Below are 24538 nucleotides of genomic sequence, written 5' to 3'. Positions count from 1 at the left end.
TGGCTGCGTCATGGACAAAGGACAACATAATTGTCAGAGGCCAATAAAGCATAACCTTCTGACATAATGTATGTATTGTACTAATGTATTTACATGTTTTATTCTGTTTCTCATACTGCATATTTTAAGATCTAAATAAAATATGCCCTTGAGAATATGGTGTTATTGTCCCTTTATTAATAAAAAACAACTCATTTGAAGGTTGGGCTTAGATTTGTTGTAGTTGTGTATGATATAGTCTAGTATAGTAAATGGTATATTATGGTATATTATCACAGGATGTGTAATACAGTACCACAGAATGTATGGTAAAGTACCACAGTGCCTGAGGTACAAAAATACCACACAGACCAATCGATGACCACAGGAATTTACTACAGGAACATGTGGTCCAGTACCACAGGAACATGAGGTAGCAGTATCACAGAGATTAAAATTTTGTAATGGTATTGTAGCACAGGGAGTTTTTGTCAGGGCTCCCAGCTGCAGTCAGAGCTGGAGGAGATGATGTTCACCTCTCCGCGTCCAGACTGCAAAATCGCGCATGCGCGAAGCTGATCCGATGTAAATATAAAAATGTTTTCGTCTAAAATAAATCCCTGCAGTTATAAGTTTATATGTAGTTCTAAACATAATAAGAGTGTTTTTAATCACTTTGTGTCCCTCTCACGACGGTGTTCCTCTCTCCTACAGCGCATTACAATTAAATGCACATGGCCAGTTATGCAAATTGGGCGATGACGAAATTTAGCGACTTCTAGCGACTTTCAGGAGAGCCAATAGCGACTTTCCTTACTGAGGAGGTGGCAACAGTGGGTGCCAGTCAAACGTTGGTGGCAGTGATTGAATTATTTGATACCAGTTGGTCTCCTCGTTTACTGCATTTTCAGAGAAACAGCGGGCTGAAGCTGGAGCGACCCTGCAACCATGTTTGACCTGAAGAAGAGGAATAGTTTGACCCTGAGCTGCCATGATGCGGAGGAGTTCAGACGGGTGGCGGTCAGGCGGAAGGTGAAAGGTGCTGCGTTGGACCGCCACGCCTCGCAGACAGGTGAAGGAGCTTCCTTTAAAAGACAAGTAAAGATTTAGAAAATGCTTTTTAATTGTTCGGGCGTTTCGCAAATTGCAAAAGGACTTCAACCGATGGTTCAAAATGTCAGACAAGAGACCTCTCTGTGTGAAAGTAGTTAAATAGCCTGTTGCTTATCTCTGTAGCATGTAGCTCATTTTGGTCAGGTGTGTGTTTAAAATATGAACCAGTGGGCCAGTAGACAAGGTGTTTGTTCCAAATCATGATAAAAACCAACACTATTTGCTGCACTGGCTCTTGTTTGTATTTTCTGCTTTCAACTGCAGGCTGTGCTTCATAGAAGATGTAAAACTAGAGTTGGAGCCTGTAAGGTAACTCTGACTTGCTAAAATGCCCTAAGAAGTGACCAACAGTAGAAACCTGAGTCACCATAGATGGGGGACCTGGTTTTAGTTGGTTTTGTGGCCAAAAAAAAGTGCATATGATGAGTTCTTCAGCAAAATAGAGCTCAAATTACAGTATTTCCCATTATGTCAGAAAGCTGCCAGTGTTCAAAACCAAAATTATTAAGGCAGCTGTTACTTAATTCTCTTGTTCTGTAAGAAGTACATATATGTGTGTGTGTGTGCATGAATGTTGGTGCCTCTTAGCCTCTTAACTTGTTGGATTACTCCACTGAAATCTCTTTCTCCTGATTCAGCCTGGACTTTGCCTGTGTGTCTTGAGACCAGCATTTGTCAATCCCTCTCTTGCACACACACACACACACACACGCACAAAGCTGCTCTGTTCCCCCATTGAGGCTGAGCTATCTGTTCAGATTAAAGAAGTGCGTTCGCTCCAATGGTACTGTCAGATGCAGGATTCAACAGTGCCACGCATCCCTTCATTGGCTTCTGATGCACTGTATGGGCTGCTTCAACGTGCTCAAGTTGAAATGTGAGGCGTTAAAGAATCTCGTGTGAGAATATACGCATATATATGTTTCTGATTTCTGATTCTGACCAGCAGAGATGGAAAGAATGAAAGAAAGAAGCATGTTGTTGAACTTCTCATGCAAGCATTCAATCAGCTGATCTGTTGGCTGATGCTATCAGACGATATTGGCCCATCACAGATATTTTCATATCAGCAGATATCTTTTTTCTTTTTTGGTCTTTAAAGAACATAGTGCAGGAAACGATGCTTGGAGTGATTTGTAATTATTGCATTTATTACATTTGGAGTGAAGCTGTTTCAGTTCCCGCCTCTGCTAGTATTGGATAACCACATTACTCTGGTTCACTGCAAAGAGTGTGGGTGTATTGACCAATATCTCGATATCGTTTAGGCTCCAGTCATAGTATTTCAGTCATCTCGTTAGCCGGATATCTTTATTTAACCACAAAACGTCATGTTTAATTAAGGGCTGCAACTAGTAATTGTTTTCATTTATTTCTCTATCGATCGATGATTTGTTTGGCATATACAGTGTCAGAAAATGGTGAAAAATGTCTATCAGTGATTTCCAAAGCCCGAGATGAGGTCTGCAAATGTCGTCTTCTGTCCACAACCAGAAGATATTTAGTTGGTAGCAAAAAATTGCTCAAATGATTTTGTAGTTTTCTTTTCAAGATTTTGTGCTCTGCCTCGATACAAGATTGTGGGGCTGTGACAGTACTCTGTTATTGCGTTGTCAAGTATTGAGCGTTGCCTCTAAGACGCTGACGTGACTTGATTTTGACTGTCAGAGGAGAAAAGAGAGAAGTTAGAAAGCAGAAGTATTACACTGTTGAGAAAGTAGGCTTTAGCCAGCTCCATGTGACGGCCAAATCTGTCACACTCCAGCGGTGCCAGGAGCAAACAGGAAAGCCTAAGTTAGTTGTACAAATCATGGATAATCTTGCATAAGTTTGGAATTAAACCGCAGGTAAGCGCACAGTTACACAGTTTGGAAGTAGTACATTGCTGTGATGTGAGGATGTCGGTGCAGATTTCAGATGATTTTAACCATGTACAGTCTTCTTTGTGATGGTCCTTAAATTAAACACAAAACCAGTGCAAACAAGGATATTTGTTTAAGATGGGATCTTTTGTTCAAAATGTGAGATTTGTAAAATCTTTGCACTAGCTGGCTTACTGCTACAGTACGTGGTGGGTACATGTATGAAGACGGAGTGGAGGGAATATTTAGTTTGTGTTTGTATTTTACCTACAAGGGAAAATGTGTTGGAAACAGTTGGTTCTGAGGCTGATACTAGGGCCTGATTTAGTTTCCCAGGACCCTGCCAACTAAGTCCACAATACTTTATTTTTTCATTCATGAAGATCTCAACATTTAAACATTCAAGAGGAATGTGTGCAATTGCTTTATTTCTTCTCACAGAAGACTTTTCCCTGCAGTGAGGGGAACTAACGTGCTTGTGTATCTATTGTTGTTCAAATCGTAACTGTTTATTTGTTTTTAGCAGTGAGCACCGGGGTGTGTGGCTCATACAGCTGTGGTCGAGCTTGTGACAGCGTCTATGGATCAAACTCTCAACTTGGTGCAGAGGACGACGTTAAGAGAAGCCCCGCTAAAGGATCACCTTTCAAACCACAAGGTAGGCTCCTGTGGCTCACATACATAAAACTGAACAATACTTGCTGTCCATGAAAGCCTGTTACTGTAAGTAATGTTAAAAAAAAATCCTCTTTGACATCACAGCTTATCTTTGTTCAGTGTTTTGTGTCACATCTGTAAAAATCAACAGATTGTTGGTTTTATGCCCTGCATTTCATTTGAATTTTTTAAAATCTTTATCCTGGTGGCTTTTTCCAGGTTCAATAAAAACAAGTATCAATTTTTAGAGGATTCAAATATAAACAACAAAAGATAACATGTACAAAGTTCAGTTTCTCTAATCTGTGCCAAGTCAATCCTCTTCCTAAACAAATCAGTAAAGGATCTTTGGTAATGTGAGCAGTCCTGTTTAGTTCAGCTCTTCTCCACAAGTAAACCTTTGTCCCAAACATGTCACTAAACGATCCCTGAAAAAGAAAATAACCCGATATCTCTGCTGATGGAGTTGCATCATAGGATACAGGATAAGACGGCCATATCGGGTTTAATGTGTTGATTTAAAAAAATATATATATAAAAAAATGTGATGTACGTAATCAGATGGGCATGGAGAGGGGAAATACTAGGAGAATCACCAATCCTGCTATTGTTTCTGACAATTTTCTAAATGAAATTTTGACGCTGTATAATTTAGCAAAGTGTGCCGTTTGTGTCTATACAGTGCCTCCTAAACCAGCTCACCTCCAGAGTCCTCTGAGGGCAGGACAGCCTCGAGCCCACAGTCCTACAACAGGAAAAGTACTACCTCAGCGAGTTAATGGCACAGATCGGGACAGTCCTGACAGAGGAATTGCACTTTGTGTTTCCTGTATCAGCCCCACACAGAATTGTCTCAGCTCACCAAGTCCTGTCAGGGGAGGGGGGAACAGTTTTTTAAATGGTGTGTCTGGACTCAGCCCTGCCAGACACACTCAGAGGATTCCAAATCTTACAAGCAGTCCAGTTTTTGGTTCTCCAAGTCCAGGCAAAAGAGGCCTTCAGAGCTGTAGCCTGCTAAAGGAAGGAGGGCACAGCCCTGCAAAGTTATCCCCAAGGAACCATAGCCCACTCGCAGGGAAACTGCGGACCCCCAGCCCCGTGCAGTGGAGGATGGGGAGCTACAGCCCAGCCAAGAACTCTAAATCCTGGTTAGGACTGCCCCGAATCTCAAGCTGCAAGATGGATGGAAAAGGGAGAGGCACAGGGAAATCTTTGAGTGTGCCTGACTTGGTCGTTTACATGGATGAGAGCAGGTTGGATTTAGAATTTTATTTTATTTTGGCACTGATGTATAGAATTGTATTACTTCGAATTTGAAATGATGGTTACATTTTATTTCAGCAGGATTCCTACTGAAAAAGCTGAACGCTCTCCACTGAAAATGCTGCAATCGCCCAACTGCAACGGGCAAGCCATCACCATTAGAGTCCCCGTTAACAACCGACTCAATCATTCTACAAGTGAAGTCTATCTATCAAGCAATGGCAAAGAGCATTCCCCAAGAAACATGGATGCCATGGTGCAGGGGAGAGATTGTACAGCGGTAAATTTTAAAGGAACAAATGACGGAATGGAAGAAGGCAAGATGCACAAAGGATATGGCTCCAAGTTTTCCTGCCAGTGGAATAAGGCAACTACAGAAGACGGCAGGATTTACAAGGAGTCTGAAGGTGCACAAAATGAGGAGGAGGAGGAAGAAGAGGAAGAAGAGGAAGAGGAGGAAGAGGAGAAGAGGAAGGAAATGGGAGTAGGTGAGCCAAAAGATGAAGAGAACCCAGAGCAGAAATTGTACAAGATAGCCAATGAACTCCTGCAGACAGAGAGGGCCTACGTGGCTCGACTCCACCTGCTAGACCAGGTCAGTGCAGTGTGTCCCTCCATTTATTTAAAAAAAACAAAAAAACACAGTCCACTTGATGCTAAAAGATACAACTAGAGTATGACTATTTATAATGACATAGTTCTTAATGATATGAAGTATATCATGCAGTACCCGTAGTTGTTGGTCTTGCGAGATGGAACATTTCTTGTGTTGTAGATCAGTAACTTTCAGGATGTCTCAACTCTCACCACAGGTGTTCTGCCTACGCCTAACAGAGGAGGCAGGTCGAGGCTCATTCCCTCCTGAGGTGATCAGAAATATCTTCTCCAACATCTCCTCCATCTACTCCTTCCACGGCCAGTTCCTGCTCCCTGACCTGGAAAACTGCATCAGCCACTGGTGGGTGTCGGTGTCAGAAACAAGACAGCATTCAGGCCTGGCCTGGCTGTTACACTGCCCCACTGTGGTAATGTTGCTGTATGAAAATCCATTTGCTATGTGACAACTCTGGTCTTCAACAAGTAAAACAGATGCTCAGTTGAAGTCAGAGTGACTTAATTAGATAATTCTACCATGCAGCTCTAACACTACCAGGGAAGATGCTCAGTTATTGTCTTTTTGGAGTAGACATCAGGATTTTCAACCAAAACATTGAATATGATGGTTCAAGGCACTGTAAAAAGATTTTCTGTCCCCTCCCCTGAAATTTGGAGAATATGTATCTGCCCAGAGTGGGGCCTACACGCCAAAGCTAGCCCACCATAAAGTTCAGTTTGTTTCTATCCAAAAATAATCACTTTTTTGCTGCTTTTTAAATTTAACCAATGCCAATTTGTAAACCATTTCTCATGAGCATGGCGTGCAGAGTGACAGTATGTGTTGGAGGTCAGTCAACTGGGGTAACTTGAGACCTGAGTACTATTTTGTATCTTAATGAAACAATACAATGCATTACACTAGGTGCTTCCTTTTGGCTGGTGGCCCAACGTTACATTTCAATTTCCACCCTCCAAGGGGCATAAGTATAGTCACTCCTGCAGTATATTAAAAGGGCCAATGTGGGTTAATGTGACTTTGGATTTTAACAACTTTGAATTAAAGCTGAAAGTCAGAACTTTCCATTGTATTCATTGCTTGATTTCAAAGAACGTGGTGGAGCAAAGGGCCTGCAAAACTAAGTGTCTCTATCCAAGAACTTCTAGACGGCCTTGTACTGGAACTCTGGAGCAGGTCTATTCCACTACTTTTTTAGAAGGGTCAGATTTGAATATAGGTGAAGTATCAAAGGTAGGACTCTTAGCCTCCTGCCCAGATGTCTGACCTGTAAAGTTCGGAATTTAATTGCGGGAAAACAATGCACTTCAAAAAAAATCTTAGTTCTCACATTTGAAAAGAAATGTGTAAATGTAGATGTACAGTAAAATGTTTTAAATCTTAAACCCTAAAGTAGGTTGTTTGCTCCTCTAAAATTTTCCCTGCTTAAATGGCCTGAGTTAAAACGTTACAATGAAATAAGAGTGTTTTTTTTTGTGCTTGGCAACAGACATTACTAATGAATGGGCTAATTGGCCTACTACCAGAAGGATCAATGAACCAGTGATCAATTATGTTATTGGCCCATGGGCTGCCAGTTGAACAGGTCTGCAATTGACCCCTAACCTCCCCATTTCCATCGATCTAGGAGTGAGAGCCCAGGCCTGGGGAAAGTTATGCTACAACATGCACCCTTCCTGAGGATGTACGCTGACTATGTCAGGAACTTTGACCAGGCCATGGAGCTGGTGAGGACCTGGACAGAACGCTCCTCTGCCTTCAGGAACATCATCCAGGACATACAGGTAAAACACACTTGGCAGCAGACTGATCAGTACCTTTTCCTATGCATCTGAAAGTGTAGAGGTCTGAGCCGAATGTTCTGTATGTATCGTCCTGTTTTTTTTAGAGTCAGGAGGAGTGTTGCAGCCTGACCCTGCAGCACCACATGTTGGAACCAGTCCAGAGGGTCCCACGTTATGAGATGCTGCTCAGGGATTACCTGAAGAAACTGTCAGAGGATAACCCAGATTATGAGTTTGCTCACAGTAAGTATCCTGCACCATTGTCTTTATAGCCATTTATTGTTGCTGGCCGTATTGGTCTGACTACAAATATGCTTGCTCTGAGTGAGCTTGTATTACATTTGGTTGGCTCTCTTTGCTTTCATAAAGTTCCTGTCTGTCTTCCATGGGTCATTTTGTCTTTAATGAGAAGGATAAACTTTCCTGTGTCTCATCCTGCAGAGTCCTTGCAGACCATTTCCATGGCAGCAACCCACTCAAACAGCGCCATCCACAGAGCTGTAGGTTACCATTACATACCACATATATCATACCACATATCCATCTAATATTTTGCTTTACCTATGGATTATATTATTGGAAATGCTACTGCTGTATAGTAATGGTCATAGTAACAGAGAGTAAATGGAATATTTTTAATATGCCAGAGTGTGTCTGCTTGCTTTTCTGCTAACTAACTTTTTATTTCATATGTTACATTTCATTTTCACATAAAAAATTACCCTGAATGGAAACACTGACAATTTGATTTCAATTGTGTTTTCTACATTGTTTACCAATGTTTGACCTTGGACTGGCTTCTGTTAATTAGTTAATTAAGTAATTATTTTATTGTGCCTTCTTCTTCTTTTGTAGTGGTATAATGATTTTGTGACTGCAGAATTGGCACCACCTACTGTTAAACTGGATGAACCAACTCCTAATAATCACTTTACAATTGCGGATGGAAACAAGCATTCATTTGTAGTTTCTTTTGCAATCTTGAAATCTGGTTAAAATGTGCCGTGCATTTGGATGGAAACACGGCTAGTGATTCCACGCTGATGTGTTTTTTAACGTTTTCCCTTTTTCCCCTCTGTAGGAGAGTCTGAAGCGGCTGCTGGAGATATACGAGATGGTTGGAGAGGAGGAAGTGGTCAACCCGACCAACGATTTCCTCAGGGAAGGTCGACTGCTCAAGCTTGCTGCGCGAAACACGTCTGCTATGGAGAGACACCTATTCCTGGTTAGAACACTGATGCACAGACATAAACTGCAGAGACACTTCGTCTTTGGGCGCTTTTGTCGACACAGTGATTCACGATCTGCCAAAAACCCTCTAATTTTCTTCTGTTAATCATAGTTTTATTAAAATTTTTCGAAATGATATTCTAGCTAACAGCACCTTAAAGTGTAAAAAGAGAAATAATGTATGGACTGCTGGCTATTAAAGGAACTTTGGTGCTTAACTTCTCTTCACAGTTCAACAACTTCCTGCTGTGCTGTACTCCTAAGTTCAGCTTGGTTGGCCAGCGTTTCACTGTGCGCTGCAGGATTGGAGTGGACGGCATGCAGGTGCAGCAGACAACCAATGACGGCCATCCATACAGCTTCCAGGTGTCTGGAAAGGAGAAGACCCTTGAGCTGCAGGCCAGGTGTGTTCACAGTAAAACTGTAGTGTGTATCAAACCAGTTGGCAGCATTCATTTATACCTCTCCCATGATTATGTCGTTTTAGGCTCTTCTTTGGTTGTCCGAGACATCTCATGTTGTAAACCTGTCTATACATGTGTTGTGTTTACAGAACAAGTAGAGAGGAATGTGTAGCCTTGGTAGAGGGTCTTATAGTTATGAAGCAGACATAATGTGACCTGTGAACAAATTTGAATTGAAGTTCTTCTTTTTTTTTTCAAGCTCTGAACAAGACCGAGATGAGTGGCTAAAGGTAAAAATGTATATTTATTCAGTGTTTAGGTCAACATATTAAATATTACACGGGTTGGTTAAATATTCAGTGGTGTCAACTGAGGTTTCTAAAGCAAGTGTTTATTCCCAGGTAATTCAAGGAGCCATCGATGTCTTTCAAAAGAAACATGAAACTTTCAAATTGGCTTCGAAGGAGCTTAATGTAGAAGAACCAGTAAGTTTGATATTCAGAAGGAGGGTTTCTGTATTTATAATTTATTCAGGAAATTATTAAGAATTCCAGCTAACCTAGCTTAACGTTTTTTAGACGGAGGAACTCGGCAGACGTGCCCCCCGCTGGATCAGAGACAACGAGGTGACCTTGTGTATGAAATGCCAGGAACCTTTCAATGCACTCACCAGGAGAAGACATCACTGCAGAGCCTGTGGCTGCGTGAGTGACGAGAGGCCATAGCTTCAGATACAACCACATTTTCGGATAATATAACCTAGACAGTTCATCTGCTCCACAGGTGGTGTGCTGGAAGTGTTCAGACAATAAAGTGGCTTTAGAGTATGACGGAAACAAGCTGAACAAAGTGTGCAAAGCCTGCTACTCCATCCTGACTCAGAGAGGGGAGAGGGTGGAGGGAAAGAAGAGACGGATGCTGGAGGTAAACCTTGTGTGTTTTCTGAAGGTTATGACAAAGGTTTAGCTTTCAAATCAATGATAATTACCATTGTGGGAACTGGATATACCTTTGATACCTCTGTTATTGAAGTATTATAGTAGGGCATATTCTGCACAGAAAATGTAATTCTGCCTTTTTAGGAGCATGAAATACAACATAACATGGATGTATTAACAGAATTGTGTTTTGTGTGTGTGCTCCTCCAGTCTGAGATGTCTGCAGTGTCCTGTGACAGCATCATGAGTGGCTTCCTGCTATACAGTGACAACCCCAAGACCTGGCAGCAGGTGTGGTCTGTTCTCAGCAGGACTGAGCCCCTGACCCTCTGTCTGTACGCTGCTCCACAGGTAGGCATCTGTGATTTAAAGTAATGTTAATGTAACGATGTGGTGAACTGTATTATCGAGTATATTATGTGAGAGACTATTACACTTTATTTCATAATTTAACTTGTGATGCCAAGTACTCATCGCTGTATGTATTTGTTATTTGGGTAACTGTCTCTAGAAGATACGCGTGCGATGTTGTCATGTCGCCAGAGCCACTCCCCCGTGACAACCACACAGCGTTGCAGTCGGCATCTGTAGCCATGCACTAACAAGGCTAAATGTAAAGGCTATAAAGTATTACCTTATCTGCCTCTTTCTTTATGAAGAAAACCTCATGAAAGGCCAAATTTTAACAAACGTATCTACAGAAAATCAGAATATTTCTCATGATTTTGGTCTAGCAATCTGGGCCTACTGTAAATAACTTTTTAGGAGTTTTTTATAACTAAACAAAGCTATTCTGCTGAAGCTTGTTTGACCACTCCAAATTGTGCCATTGTGCACATCTTTTACCCCCCCCTCCAATATCTCCAGGATGAGAAGCCCCTATCCTGTATACGTCTGCTTGGCTGCAGTGTGGAGGATTCCCCTCAGGAGCTTCAGGGTCACCCTTGTTTCTGTTTAAGCCAATCCAGAACAACCCATACTTTCTCCTGCGAAGGCTCGGACCTTAAACAGAGCTGGATGACTGCTCTGAAAGCTGCAGTGACGGGCAGGATGCCAGCAGGTTCACTCAGTGCCTGTGACATCACCAATGGCTCCAAATGTGGTATTAATGGTAATGTGACCGGTGGAAGAGACTCTAGCGATGAGGAATTTATTATCATTGGCAACACAGAAAACCATGTCCTCATATAAACATCCTGCAGCAGATGGAACGAGTCCATTGACGTTTAAGACAGTAGCTTTGAATGGCGTGTGATGGAACGAATGAAATCCACAATTGAAATTCAGGAATTGTAAAGTTTGTTAATACATAATATTCAGACTGAGAACTGCGTTTCCTTATAAGTGGCGATGCACTTTATTTCTGAAATGGTTTACAGTAAAATAAATAAAGTGAAGGTGTTTTAACGTGAGTCAGACTATCCCTTCCACTACGGACACGGTTGCTTCAGCTCTGTACAGGTTGTCTAAGGTGCCATGCGATGTAGTCTGAAAATATGCTATGTCGTTTTCTTACAGCGGACACTTGAACACACAATTTGCAGTGAGTGTTTCAGTGATACACAGAGGCTCTGTGGGATCGTAATTGCCTTATAAAACACATTCAACTGATCCCATTTCTTCACAGATAATGTTACAACAATTGAATATTTACACTCAAAATGATTTACAGCTAAACAAAGAACTGAACACGTATTTAAAAAAAAACAAACCTATATGGATAAAAATGATCAGTCTAAAGCAGAAAAGGACACAATTATAACCTAGTTTGTTGTGATATCTTCTGTGGCCGATACAAAGCCTATAGAGTAACCAAAGCACCAACTTAGCTTGATGTGCAGCATGTTTCAATCCAAAAGAAGAACCGGCATATTAGAAAAACATGATTACGATGTTGATCGAATAAATTGCTTAATTTTTCAGCTCGTGTATTTTCATGTAGCAAAGATGTTACAATGACAGAAATTCCCAGGAATATCGACCTCGCAGTTCTCTGCAAACTACTAAACTACACCTGATCTAAAGAGGTTTTCAGACTGACACAGAAAATAAAAAGTGCCATCAAAGGGAAAAGTTGCTTAAAGCGGCATTAATCAATATTTTTCTATTAAAGCAGCTGCGAGAAACTTCCATGTTTGTTGATCCTGTGGATGAGAGCTGTAAGAACACCAACGCCTCATGTTGTAAAGATCCTCATCTGGCTAACGTGTGCATTTGTAATATCTCTGTTTAAACATCTGGTGGAGGATGTGTAGGGATGAGGTCATGTATTTGTAGCTATTGTAAGATTAATAGTTGAAATATGACGACTAGGCAAATGTTTTTCTTTAGTTCCATTCATACACCTAAGTTACTTGGAAGCCTACAGCTAACGGATCAAGCTGCTCTGTAATAGTAAGTTCTAGCTAAGGTTATCAGCATTCCCTAGTAATGTTTTGTCTGTCTATTATGAGAATCGGCCAGCTGCAAGACATATAGCTCTGTAGCAAGGCCAAAATAAAATGTAGCGTTATTGGCCAGTCGTTCCGCTGACATCTGGCAATACAGACGTATCTGCTGCTGTACCACCGGACTACAGGGCGGCTTCTTCTCAGGCTGTGAGACTCATCAACTCATTATCAGCTCTCAACCATTTAAAAAAAAAAAAAACCTTTTCTAAATTGTCAGCCTCGAATCCAGTGACTGGCATTAAGAATTACTACATAGAAATAGCCAATCTTCCCACTCGGTGTCTTGTTTGCTATGTCAACACAAGTTTATAGTTGATTGTAGTACATTTAACAGACTTCAATGACTACATACAGAGAATACAAATCTTTGTTACTATAAGGAGCTTTTTTAGCCTCGTAGCTAATCCTGGTTTTTGAAAATTACACTCTGATTCGACCTCGCTACTCTCATTAACCGTATTTCCAGCATTCATACGAGTGATTTTTCATTTCAGCCAACATGAGGATAAATGGACTCTTCCCTCCCAACCCAGGACTAAACGGGCGACGTACAACGTTTGCAGTTTGCTAGGGAAGAAAGGTGAACAGCTAGGCGGGTTTTTGGTTAAATGCCTGAAATAAGGTCTGTGGTTAACACAGACTTGAGATATTGAAACATTTTATTCTACGACATATAAAAAAGTCATTAAATATCCCACAGAAGTTGGTCTGTAGTCTGTTTATAGCCTAACATTAGCTTTTTACTTTTAGACTAAATTTACGCTAAGTGTCATGAAGTTGTGTTTGCCAAGGACACCAGGGTGACGCTAACTTCCGGGTTAATCTACAAAAGTACGTCATCCCTACAGCACTGTATCAGGCCATCGTTAGCAACACGACAGCCATGTCATTTGTTAATTCCGCTGCCCTCAAGTGGCCATGATTTGATTAATGCAACTTCAAGGTTCACTCTTGATTTCCCATTGACACGTCACATGTGCACTACGTCACATATCAACAGCAATAAGCAACACAACATAATAACAAATAGGCCAACAGGTTAGCGGAGCTGGAAATATATGCTGCCATGGTGTGTTTCGAAAATCGGACAGAGCTTAAAGTTATAGAATTCCGTCTGAACCGATTCTCTGATCCATTCTGCAGATGGTAGCTGTAGAGGAAAGAGCAACTCGCTGTCTCTCAGTTGAGAGTATTATCTGAGGCTGTGAACTCAGTCCATGAAAGCCTGTCTTTGTCTTGACACCAGACCTGCACGCGCACAATCGGACGTTTTTTAAGAAAAGCGGTAAAAACAGTGTTCATTGACTAACAGCTTATTCTTCTGAGCTGCAGGCCCAGCTGACAGCCAGGGTGCAAAAAAAAAAAAAAAAGCCTTTTTCAAAAAGCCTCTGTGTCCTCGTGGACGTCGTCACCCTTGCCTTTTGTACATCATTAGAAAATCTGATTTGGTCTTAGCTTGGGGCCAAAACAAAAAGATTACCGCCAACGTTCAATGGCGAGTTGGTCATTTGTGATATTAACAGTAGTGCTTACAGACATGGCTGTTAAAGACGAGGGTGGTTCAACCTGCTTGTAGTGACATTTTAGTTCGATTCCAAGAGAGGAGGCCCTGATTTGGACATAGAGGCTTAAAAAAAACGAGATGTTTGAATCCAGCACTTGATACAACTAACACAGAGGCGGACCCCGTATCACACACACGCAGACTGACACGCTGTACATATCGGGGGGGGAAGCAGGACTATCTATAGGAAGGCTCCCTCTGTTTTACACTTTCATACAGCACACTTTTTGTCCTCTGAAAATCTCCACATCACTGGCTCCCGCTTCGAAGAAGTCCCTTGCTACACATCATTCAGGGTTTGGACCCGCCGTCCGTTGCATTCGAACACGGTCTCGGTGTTAAAATACTGCAGCTGGATCCGATTCAGAGCCTCACTTTGATCAGTCAGCGGTGAGCAATCCATTTTAAGGGTGTGTTGGTCTGAAGCAGAACTGACCGCCTGACTCCAATTGTTGCTCTTGCCACCAGGTGGTGAAGGAGCAGAGCCACTGTGAACGAAAGAAGCACAAGGAGATACAGAACCAAAAAAAAAAAGTAATACCAGAGAAACTTCTGGAGGCTCAAACGGTCCCGGAGACTCCGAGAAGCCAGTAGTGCAGGACTCAAAGCTCAACCCCCCTCTTTTTAGAGCCAGCAGTGATGAAAGGCGGAAAAGCCAGCCGTCCGTCGTCTCTCAACTGCAGCACAGCTGCTCCGACACCAGCAGGGTGTCGTAGCCGTAGACCTCCAGCAGGTGGAGCAGGAACAGCCGGTCCCCGTGAGGATCCAGACCCATGGCCCTCACACTCTCCTGAGTCAGCGTAGGATCGGAGCTCCCTGCCACCTCGCTGAGGGTCTGGAAGATCCTGTTGTTCTGCTCCAGGAAAAACCTGGAAGGAAGGTGGGAGATAGAGATCCTGTTTCTTCACAATTAAAATACACTCAGTTTGACGTACATGTTTCCAGTGGTCTTTGATATTAATGACTTCAGTATTTTATTATCTTTTTTTTAATTTTTTTTTATTGAACTTACAAGATTTATTTTGTTTTGCATTTCATTACTTCTGTGTGTATGTTTTTGCTTCTTTTTTTGCACAGCAATTCTGGTTTTAAACATGATTTATAAATAATCTCGATGGGATCTGAACAGAATGCAGTGAACACATGGAAAAAAGAACACGAAGGAAATCGGCACAAATCCCCTCTTCGTGAGATTTAATATTCCCAGTAACTGTGAGAGGAGGACAAAGGTCGGGAGATTCTGTCTGGCTCATTTCCTCTCTGATTTAATCTCAAGTCTCTGAGCTGCCGCCGTGCTCACTTTTCCCACCCGGAGTTCTCATAGAAAGATCAGGTTGTATCAGTAGTTACCGCTCCACTGGCTGGTTTAATGAATCATGTACTTACAGAATAAAGAGATCCTCTTCACTGGACACACAGTCTCCATTCTCCTCTTGGGAGTACAGCAGCATCTGCCTACACACACACACACACACACACACACATGGAAAGATGAGAGATGATAAGTGATATGCAGAACTAATAAGGATCTAGTGAAAATCTTTAGGTCACATGCTATCTTTTTACAGAAGTTGAGATTAGACTAAATGTTTTTATTTATTTTTGTCAGCTATTGAGTTCTCGTTGGTTTGGGTTAAAGAGTTCATGTATCTGACAAGTTCGGATTTATTTGCAGTGCAGATTTTTCAAAACAATGTTGAATTTGCAATATAGCCGACTGCATTTTGTCATAAGTTATGAGCATCTTGTTTAGTGATAAGGCTTGCCCTTATCCTAAAGGAAATTCTGCATTAGTCGGGGACTATTTTTAGCTGCGGATCAATACACATTTAGAAGTATTACAGCAGCAGGATGGTGTATTTAGGACCGACTCCAATCAAACCACAGTCCCTATGTTCATAAAAGTATTCTGGAGAACAAGATCTATTCAACTTTGGTTACAATGTAAAAACATTTTATTAGACTAAATTCACTGCTAGTTTTAGTCTTTAAAGGATTAGTTGTTGTTGTTGTTGTTGTCAGCTGCGTTACCTACCTCTGTTCGGTGAGTTTGCGATATTTCTCCCTGTCAGCGGTGCTGAGGCGCAGCAGAGGCTTCAGGCCGTCTCTGCAGGTCTTTACATTCTGATTGTCTACATACACGTCATACAGATCCTTCTTCTCCTCGAAGATCTTCTCAGTAGTGCCTATGAATCCAAATACAAGTGTTGGCACAGAGGAGATACGCTGATACTACACCGACAAGCCCTCTTCAGTTCTTATTTACACGTTTCGAGCCTCCACTTACATGCCACGTAGGAGAGCTCGTTCTCCAGGGCGCTGATGTCGGCCACATTGACGTAGAAGAAGGGGCGGAACTCGGGCACAGCCACGCCAATCCCGGGGATGGAGATGTTTGCCAGGCAACAGCAGCAGTACACTGAGCGGGGAAGAGGGGGTTGGAGGGTGGCATTAGAGAAATGATGCACGAGAGTGGGAGAGAGTGCGTGACGTGACGTGCAAGGCTGTCCAACGCTAAAACAGCTGGAGAGGAACGGCATGCGCGCCGACGTCAAGTCCCCCTGAGTCAGTCAAGAAAACTGTCTTTTGCTTTATTTGTGCTACAAGTTTTACTGGCTTCAGAGCTGTAAAAGGATTGTGAGACCTTTTTGGTGAAGCATATGTCTAACTAATTACTTCTTTTTTTTTTTTTTTGCACAAATGATTGATATTGTTGTTGTTTTTTTTACTTTTACTCTTTGTTGTTATTCAATTTTTTTACTCTTTACTTATTTTATTTTATTTTTTTAAATCTTACACATTATGTCTGTTTTTACAACCTAAATAATTGTTTTTCTTTTTGTTTCATCTTGCTTATACATATATATATATTTATTAATTTTATTTTCCTTCTCATATATTTACTATCGCCACAGAATGACGGAGGACCTGTAAGAACTCTCTAAAAAACTTTAAGATTCTTCTTTTCTTTCCTTTTTTTCTAGCTTTCGCTGTCCTGAGTTTGAATGATGTGTGTGTCTCTATGTTTTCCCATATGTGTGGGAAATGACTCTGTCGCTGCAAACAAAATCTACCTCTGGGTACTAATAAATGAACTTGAACTTGAACATGAACTATTCCTTTAAACTTCCAAACCCCTTGTGAACACATCCAGGTGTTTCTCACCTCTGTAGCAGACCACGCCCACGGGCGGAGGGGAGAAGATGAGGATGCGTCTGCGGAGGAGAGCCAGTTTCCACAGCACCATGATCTGCTCCCCGAAGAAGCGGATGAACTGGGACATGCAGCCGGCGGGGTGGGTGATCTGGTGCACAGGGATTCATACACAGAGGAGCAGAGTGTCACTGACCGACGCAGTGTAACGAAAAGACGCAGCAGTAGAGGTGGAGGTGGAGGCGTCCGCCCTACCTTCATCTCAGGGTGCATGCTGTGGTTGATCGCAGCTCCCCAGGCATTGGCCGGACATGCAGTAACGACACCGTCGCCACTGGGGGGCAGAAGTGCTCGCTTGTCCTCGTAGAAGGCCTCCAGTGGAGAGTAGTGGCCTGGGGACTGAAGCTGGAGCCTGGAGCAAGGGACAGATAACAAACATTGCTTTGTACAGAGTTAAGAGAAGCTTCTCAGAATGTTCCAAAGCGTAATCTGAATACAGCTTAAAGGACAACTTCATCCAAAATTAAAAATTCAGTTGTGAACTTCTCACCCTCATGCTGATTAAAAGTCTGGTGAAACTTCATAGCCCACAGAACATTTCCGGAGCTTCACAGCAAAACAGCAGTCTTCTAAACAACTGAAGTAGATGGAAACTAAAAACCTAACATAATAAAAAAACATGAAATGACTCCATACAGATCGTACGGCTTACTCCAAGTTTCTGGAAGCTCTTAGACCTATAGAATTAAGTAGGTTTCAAAAAAACATTATTCACAATGTTTTTTTGAAGCTAGAGTCTTCTCTGTGGCCGCTGAGCTAAAGGCGTTGGCACACAGGGTGAAAATAACATCTTTTCAAATCAATTTGGATTATGCTGGACAAGTCTGCATCTACTTAAGCTGATTAGGAGCTTGATGTATTGCCATGAAGCTCCAGAGATGTTATGTGGCCTGCGAAACTTTACCCGACTTTGGGTGGGAGAATTGCTTACATTTTTGGTGAACTTGTCCTTTAAATTCAAATCCTAGTAAAAAATGAGCCAAATGAAACGTATTCTAATCATTCAGAAACATGGTGATTTTTACACACAGCACAAACCTCACCAAAGTGTTTTGGTTTTTTTTCTGCATGTGCTTTGATTTTTTTTACCTTTTTTATTTTCAAGATTTCTTGGACAGGTGCTGAGCGCAGAGAGCCTGAACTAAAATGTGGAATTAATGTAGTCAACAAGCAGTAATGAGTGCAGAGACAGCATTGTGACACAAAGGATCAGCTGCAGCTCTTTGTCATACAAATGGTTTTGGCCTGGAAACGCTCGTCCAGACTGGACTGGACTGGACTGCCACCGAAGCAGTGGGCTACCGAAGTACAGAGGAAAAGCCCTACATAGATAGACCCTGACTACAGAATGTGAGTTTTTAGTCAACTATTCTATCACCAGAATCCTTTTCACAGTATTCCACTGAATCAGAAACAGCAGGAAGGAAAGAGAGAGTGAAAAAAAAGGGGAAAGTACCCATAGATTCCCAAATATCTTAACCACCTTGTGACCAACAGTGAGCCCTTTATATAACTGCAATGGCAGTCAGCAGACGAGGTATCTGGAGCGGGCTACGTGAGGAATGATGAGTAAAGAGCATGACCACAATGTGACCGGTGACCAGGAGAGGCCAGAGTGTGGGAACTGTGGAGAGGGGGGAAGAGAGGAGGACCGGAGCGAGCAGGGAGAAATTTGGACTGGATATAGAGAGAGCTGTGTTCACGAGCAAGTGTGACGGGGGGGAATCTTGGGATGTACCGCACAGACCTGTTTACACCAGCCAATGTATTGTGTGGCTTGTTGTGAGTCTGCTGCATGTTTGCTGTTCTGGTTTTTCTTACTTTACTTGCTTTTCTTCCTTTTTTTTTTTAATATGTGTCAACACGTTCCAAATGAATCTAATCTGATGTCATCTATTGATTGTGTGTAGGAACAAATGGAAGTGCAGTGTTGTTGAGGGAAATCTACATCGAGTCGAGGAAAGTGTGAGAGTGGAGGAACTAAAGAAGAGGAAGTAGACTAAGAGGAGAAATTAAAGCCCAAGTAGCAGCCCCTAGAGGACGTATTTGAACTTACATGGGGACTCATTTTGCCTTAACCCTCTTATTTTGATCAGTGAACATATAAACACTTTTCACCGCGGTCAACTTTTTCACTTTATCCAATACTTAAAGGGTAACTTCACCAATTTTACACATTACAGTGTGTTCACAGGTCTTAAGGAGTGCTATGGTGCATATGTGAAAAAGTAGTATAAAGCCTTTTGTGGCTCATTGGTTAAGCTGCATTGTGGGTAATGCAGGCACCTGGATTGAAACGGAAATAGAATGCATGGAGCAATAAAGGTTTTATCTCTGGTTCCATGCTGATCATTTGTCTTGAAGCTGTCCATGATGAGCCCAACAGTGTTACAGGAGTGCAAAGCTAGACTAACTGACCGCTTCTCAAAACTTGGCGCCTACTTTACCCACAATGCAACTTAGCCACTGAGTGACATCACTGGCGGCAATCTATCAGATTCCATGCAGCTTCATCTGGAGCAACAAATGGGCTTTAAATTATGTTTTCATATGCAGTAGTACTCCGCTAATCACACTATGATGTGTAAAATTGGTGGATGTACCCTTTAATGACTAAACTAAACTGTGACTAACTTTCCAGTCCCCCCCAGCTGTACCTTTATAGTTAGCGCTGATGAGCAAGTGTTACGCTAACATTATATCTGGTTAACATCAGCATATCTAGCACTGTCATTGTGAGCATGCTGATGTAAGCAGTAAGTTTAAAGCAGTGCTGTGCTAAAGTGACAGCTCACAGAGGCGTTAACATGGCTGGAGACAGGAGGCCATATGGGTGGGGGGGGGGGGGGGGGGGGGGTGTGCTGTCTCCCTCTTGTAAGCCTCTCATCCCCCCTCCCCTATCAGCAGATAGCACAGGGGCAGAGGAGTTGTTTAGTTTGATATAGATCAGTGTAGTGTACCTGAATCGTTGATCCTTGACGTGACTGACATTTGTGCAACCATGACTCTGAAATATCAGTCCCCTAATTGTGCCTATGCAGTGATAAATTCACGGCGCTCTCCGAGGTGCTGAAGCATCACACGGATGTGTCACTACTGCACCTCTTTCTGTCAGTCCTGTCCTTCCGACACTTTAGTCTTGACGTATAATATTCTCTGATCAACATACTAAAAACGCTCAAGTCTATATAGTCTATACTATATTGCAGCCTATATATTTTATGGAGTGGCGTCAAGTAGCCATGTGTAGTTGCTGCTGAGTAATATTCCAATAATATCATCTTAACATTCCTTCGATTCCTTCACCCTCTGACCAAACCACCTCTGTAACAAAATATTTCTAAAAATTTTATTTACGTAGATTATGTTTATTTATTTCCCACCGGGCCATCCCCTTTAACACCTTAATAAATCACCAACTGACCTTTAGACTCTTGTTATTAACTACTCTACCCGGCTCACATTAAGCAGTGCTCAAATTATTAGTCAGTGAACCATTAATCACATCATCAGACTGTCGGTCTCAACTTGAAGCCTTGAAGCCTAACCGTTTTTTGAGTAACTTTTAACGCAACAACATGCAACTTCCTCTGGAGAAAGAGTGTTGTCCAATACTGACGCAACCAAAGTGTCAGTTTTTCTGCAGCGTCTCTCTCCAGGAAGTGACGTTTGCTGCTCCAAGTGCTCTGAAAACACCCACAGCTCCATAAGAGGCTTCAACTCCTGAGGATGATCAAAAGCTCCAGAACAGTTACTAAATACGCAGTGTGGTGAGGTGTTGTTGACTGAATATCTTTGGGTTTTATTGGGATCACAGATCTACTGAGCGATGAGTCACTGATGGAAATGAGCACTGGTGACAGCTCATATTCTAAATCTGTTGTTGGGTAACATGAAGGGGGGGGCAGCTTCTTCTTACCTGACCTGGTGCTCCAGGAAGCTCATGTAGCGGTAGAGCAGGGTGTAGGACGGGGACAGGATCCCCACCGACTTCATCCTCGCCCCCCTCTCCACCGTGCTCTCCACCGGCATGTTGGCGAAGCAGGCGAGGCCGAAGTAGCAGCCCTTCCGGAAGTAGCTGTAGATTGAGGAGAGGAGAGGCAGACAGACGACGCCATGAGTCACGAAAAGCAAAGGCACTGCCAGATGGCTCGGCTCTTTCTTTTTTTTTTTTTTTCTTTGCCGGGCAACACTTTCTGTCCTGCCAGGAGGAAGACATTGGGCCGCATCCTAATACCTAAGCTTCCTCCGCTTGGTTTGCGTCCTTCAGGTTACAAAGAAGGTGGGGGAAAAAAAAAAAAAACATCTCAACACTCACATGAAGTCCGTGGTGACTCGGTGGGAGCCGCTGGCGATGGCTTTGAACTCCACGCCCTCCAGGTCCATGTCTTTGGGCAGACACCACTCCAGCATGTTTCCTAGGCGATGCCCCACGCCACAGAGGGAGAATGTTAAAAAACACACGAGCCAGACAAACTGTCTGATACTGATACAAGTCCAGACAGTAAATACATTATCAACATTTCATTATGCGCTCGTGGAAAAAAAAAAAAAAACCCCACAGTGACACAGCTCGGGCGGCAGCTGAGCAAACACGCGGCGGCCTGATGGGAGCAGGGAGACGGAGGAGGTGACTCAGCCCGGCGTTTGTTTACGACCTATTCACCAGCTACACGCATCAGTCAGCTGCCGTCCTGCAGGAACACGAGCCGATCAGGTACGAGGTTGAGCCTGCGGGTCTCTATCGTCCGCCGAGGCCCGAAAAAACCCCACCTGCGGTCCGACCCCAGAGACGCTCCGTGGTCACTTTGAGAGCTGTGTTTAGCTTTAGGTATCGCAAAGTGCCAGTCAAGGCTATTTCCTGTACAGAGAGATCAATATTAAAAGGCCTCTGCTGGTTAAATCACTCGAGACATCATGTTCTGTATTACATGTTTACGCTCTACTACTGCATGTCTTTCCCTCTATTGTCGTACCGACTTTCCTGTCAGCTCTTCTGTTGCACTTTCTGATCAAAAGGTTTAAAAAAAACAACCAATTTCTCCTTTCTTTTTTTTTAAGAGGCGTGGCCTACGAACAGGATCTGTGACATCACAAAGTCACGAAGCCAGTCCTGATCCAATAGTCAGCACACGCAACTTTAAAGTGATGTGTACAGCAGTTAAACTTTGAAAATATAAAAAGTAGATAATTATCACTTTTTGAGGGATTTTTTTAATTAGAGAAGATGCCATTTTGGATATTAAAATGATATAATTATATATTAGTCTTTAAGTAGGCAGAGACTTGGGGGATATCTTGATGCTGCGGTGTCGAATACATTTGTGATATCTTGGCAAAATTTTGTCAGACCTGTCCTAACAGTCTACATGATCTTGTGGTGCTGAGGCAGAGGTATATTTTCCTTTATTTTTCCTTTTATCAAAAGTGACATTTGAGTGCACAAACTGTAGATACTCGATGTCAATGTGAGCACTGAAAACACTCTGGCTCTGTGCAGTTTGTTACGCACCGTTTCATTTCGGTGGTTTGTAAAATTCTGTAGTGAAGAAAACATTAATAATATATACCCAGTAAAAGGGTACGCCTCGCTCTATGGCTACACGTATAATGATGCAGCCAACTGTTTTGTAATTAATAATTTAGTCTCATATCAAAGATCTACTAGCTGTATAACAGCTGCAACAATTGGATCTTTAATATATTAGTTAACCGGTTAATCTTTTCAGTCATTTGAAGTCAAATGAAGAGTTTGGGGATTCTGGACAAAAAAGGCAATTTCAAGATGACACCCTCTGATCTGGGAAGTTGAGATAAGGAGTTTCCCCCTTTTTTTAACATTTCATAGACTCAACTGATGGATTCATTGATTATGGAAATAGTCATTTGTCGCAGCCCTACAGGACACCAGTATATATCCAACAATAATGCATCATGTTTTATCTTCTTATGACTCGCCCTGTGAATCCTGCCTGGTATGAAGGACTGTCAGTCCAAGGTAAGAGTACCGACTGTACGGACCAGGAGTTGATCCAGCTCATCTACCTGGAGTCCAAATGGAGGCCTTTCCTGTAAACAGCATCAGAGTGTGTGTTCTCACAGGACGAAGCCTTCCACTGAGCTCATAATGAAAAAAAAAAAAGCCTTCATAACCTGTCCATCACCTCATCATCCTCCTGGTCTCCTGTCAGTGTGACACGGTGCCCGGCTCCACCCTGCAGGGAAGCTCCTGTGTCGCACTCAGGTTTTTCCTCCATCTCTCAGAAACATTCACTGGTTTGATTTCCCTCCAGGTAAGTAAACCTGACCGGCTGCTGCTTCCCAGGGGCTCACCCTGTCTTCAACATGCCCCCCTCATTAAGAATGTATGGGCCTACTCTGCAGAAGCAAACCAGCTGATTGATTTCCATCCCTGACATTTTGTCATTTAGCTGCCCTGCGGTTAGACTGCAGGAGGTGTCGTGGCTTTTAATCGTGTCTCTAAACTTATGGCCAGGTCAGAGAGAGCCACACCTGTAGGAGAAGGTTCTGCAGACTTGCTACAAACATGCGCTCTTCGTTTTTTTTTTTTTTGGGCGTCAGACAGGAGTTGCCTGCTTCAGACGAGGCGGGATTCATCTGTTTCTGCTCTAAACTCTCTCTGATCCTTTTCTCTTGCCTGTGAACATACACTGTGTTTAATATCGACCATGGTCATTTCATGTTGCACATCGTATGTCCCACCTGATCTGGTATTGAACGTGACCACAAAGACCGACACAATCTGGTCCTTCTCCTCCCATTTCACCATCCTCTCCTCCAGCGTCACCTCCCTCGATCCTGCATCCGAGTGATGCTCCTCGTCGTCGGGACGCAGCGCTTCATCCCTGCCCCCCGCCGCCGGGGTGCTGGAGGTCGCGGGTGGGGCGCTGCAGCCGTCTGCGTTTGAGACAGCTCTGCTTGGAGTGGGACCCCCCGGACCGCTGCTCCACCCAAACCCGGGCGCGGAGCATCCCGCTGGTGCACGACTGTTGGAGGGGCTCGACAGTCGGTCCTTTGCCGCGGGCGGCGCCGCTCCTCCGCCGGGCTTCTCCGCGGAGGGAACCTCCTCCCAGTCCAGCAGAGGGGCTCGGTCCGACCGCTCCACCATCCTGTCGGCGGTCCCTCCTCGTCAGTCTCACCGCGGATCGTAAATGATGTCTCAGCCGACGGGCACCAGGTCCATCCGTTGAGATAACCACAGCTCAGAGCAATTCCCGCATCGTAAAGTTATTCCAAACTGTTCAGAACGGTCGCATTGTGCATCAAATGGACGTTGCTCGCGGCAGCTCTCACATCTACCTTTCTAATCTTTCTTGTCTGAGATGATCATAAATTTGATGCTGTTCAGAGAGGGCAACTCCTTCGTCTAAAGTGAGCTGCATTCAAAACGATTCGCCAGTATCTGTCACATTCCCTTAACTAAGAATAGCTGCTGAACAGTTTGGAA

The 24538-nt window shown here is 43.1% G+C and overlaps 2 protein-coding genes across 4 annotated transcripts; one reads left to right on the top strand and one right to left on the bottom strand.

Annotated features, from left to right (window-relative positions):
- The first annotated feature begins 667 nt into the window (after positions 1–667).
- On the top strand, positions 668–11255 carry LOC115595856 (FYVE, RhoGEF and PH domain-containing protein 4-like). 3 transcript variants are annotated; one of them, XM_030440683.1, is made up of 16 exons: positions 668–1051; positions 3481–3612; positions 4294–4864; positions 4953–5469; positions 5687–5832; positions 7115–7271; positions 7376–7514; positions 7713–7771; positions 8353–8496; positions 8733–8905; positions 9165–9195; positions 9307–9390; positions 9484–9609; positions 9689–9829; positions 10054–10194; positions 10711–11255. In XM_030440683.1, exons 1-16 carry the CDS (start codon positions 928–930, stop codon positions 11032–11034), a joined length of 3009 nt encoding a protein of 1002 aa, XP_030296543.1. In that variant the 5' UTR covers positions 668–927; the 3' UTR covers positions 11035–11255. The 3 variants fall into 3 exon arrangements, with proteins under 3 accessions (XP_030296543.1, XP_030296542.1, XP_030296544.1); XM_030440682.1 differs by having other exon boundaries at positions 3478–3612; XM_030440684.1 differs by having other exon boundaries at positions 669–1051; positions 3478–3612; positions 4956–5469.
- On the bottom strand, positions 11177–24510 carry LOC115595859 (protein LCHN-like). The gene is made up of 9 exons (XM_030440688.1): positions 23794–24510; positions 21389–21488; positions 20990–21148; positions 17266–17422; positions 17023–17161; positions 16145–16276; positions 15893–16043; positions 15244–15312; positions 11177–14726 (listed from the first exon to the last, which is right to left on the bottom strand). The coding sequence occupies exons 1-9, from the start codon at positions 24197–24199 to the stop codon at positions 14531–14533; spliced, it is 1509 nt and encodes a 502-aa protein (XP_030296548.1). The 5' UTR covers positions 24200–24510; the 3' UTR covers positions 11177–14530.
- Positions 24511–24538: the final 28 nt, after the last annotated feature.

Source organism: Sparus aurata, chromosome 14, assembly GCF_900880675.1.
Source record: "Sparus aurata chromosome 14, fSpaAur1.1, whole genome shotgun sequence".
NCBI lineage: Eukaryota > Metazoa > Chordata > Actinopteri > Spariformes > Sparidae > Sparus > Sparus aurata.
The sequence above is the reverse complement of the archived record's forward strand: the minus strand, read 5'-3'. Positions and strand labels throughout refer to the sequence as shown.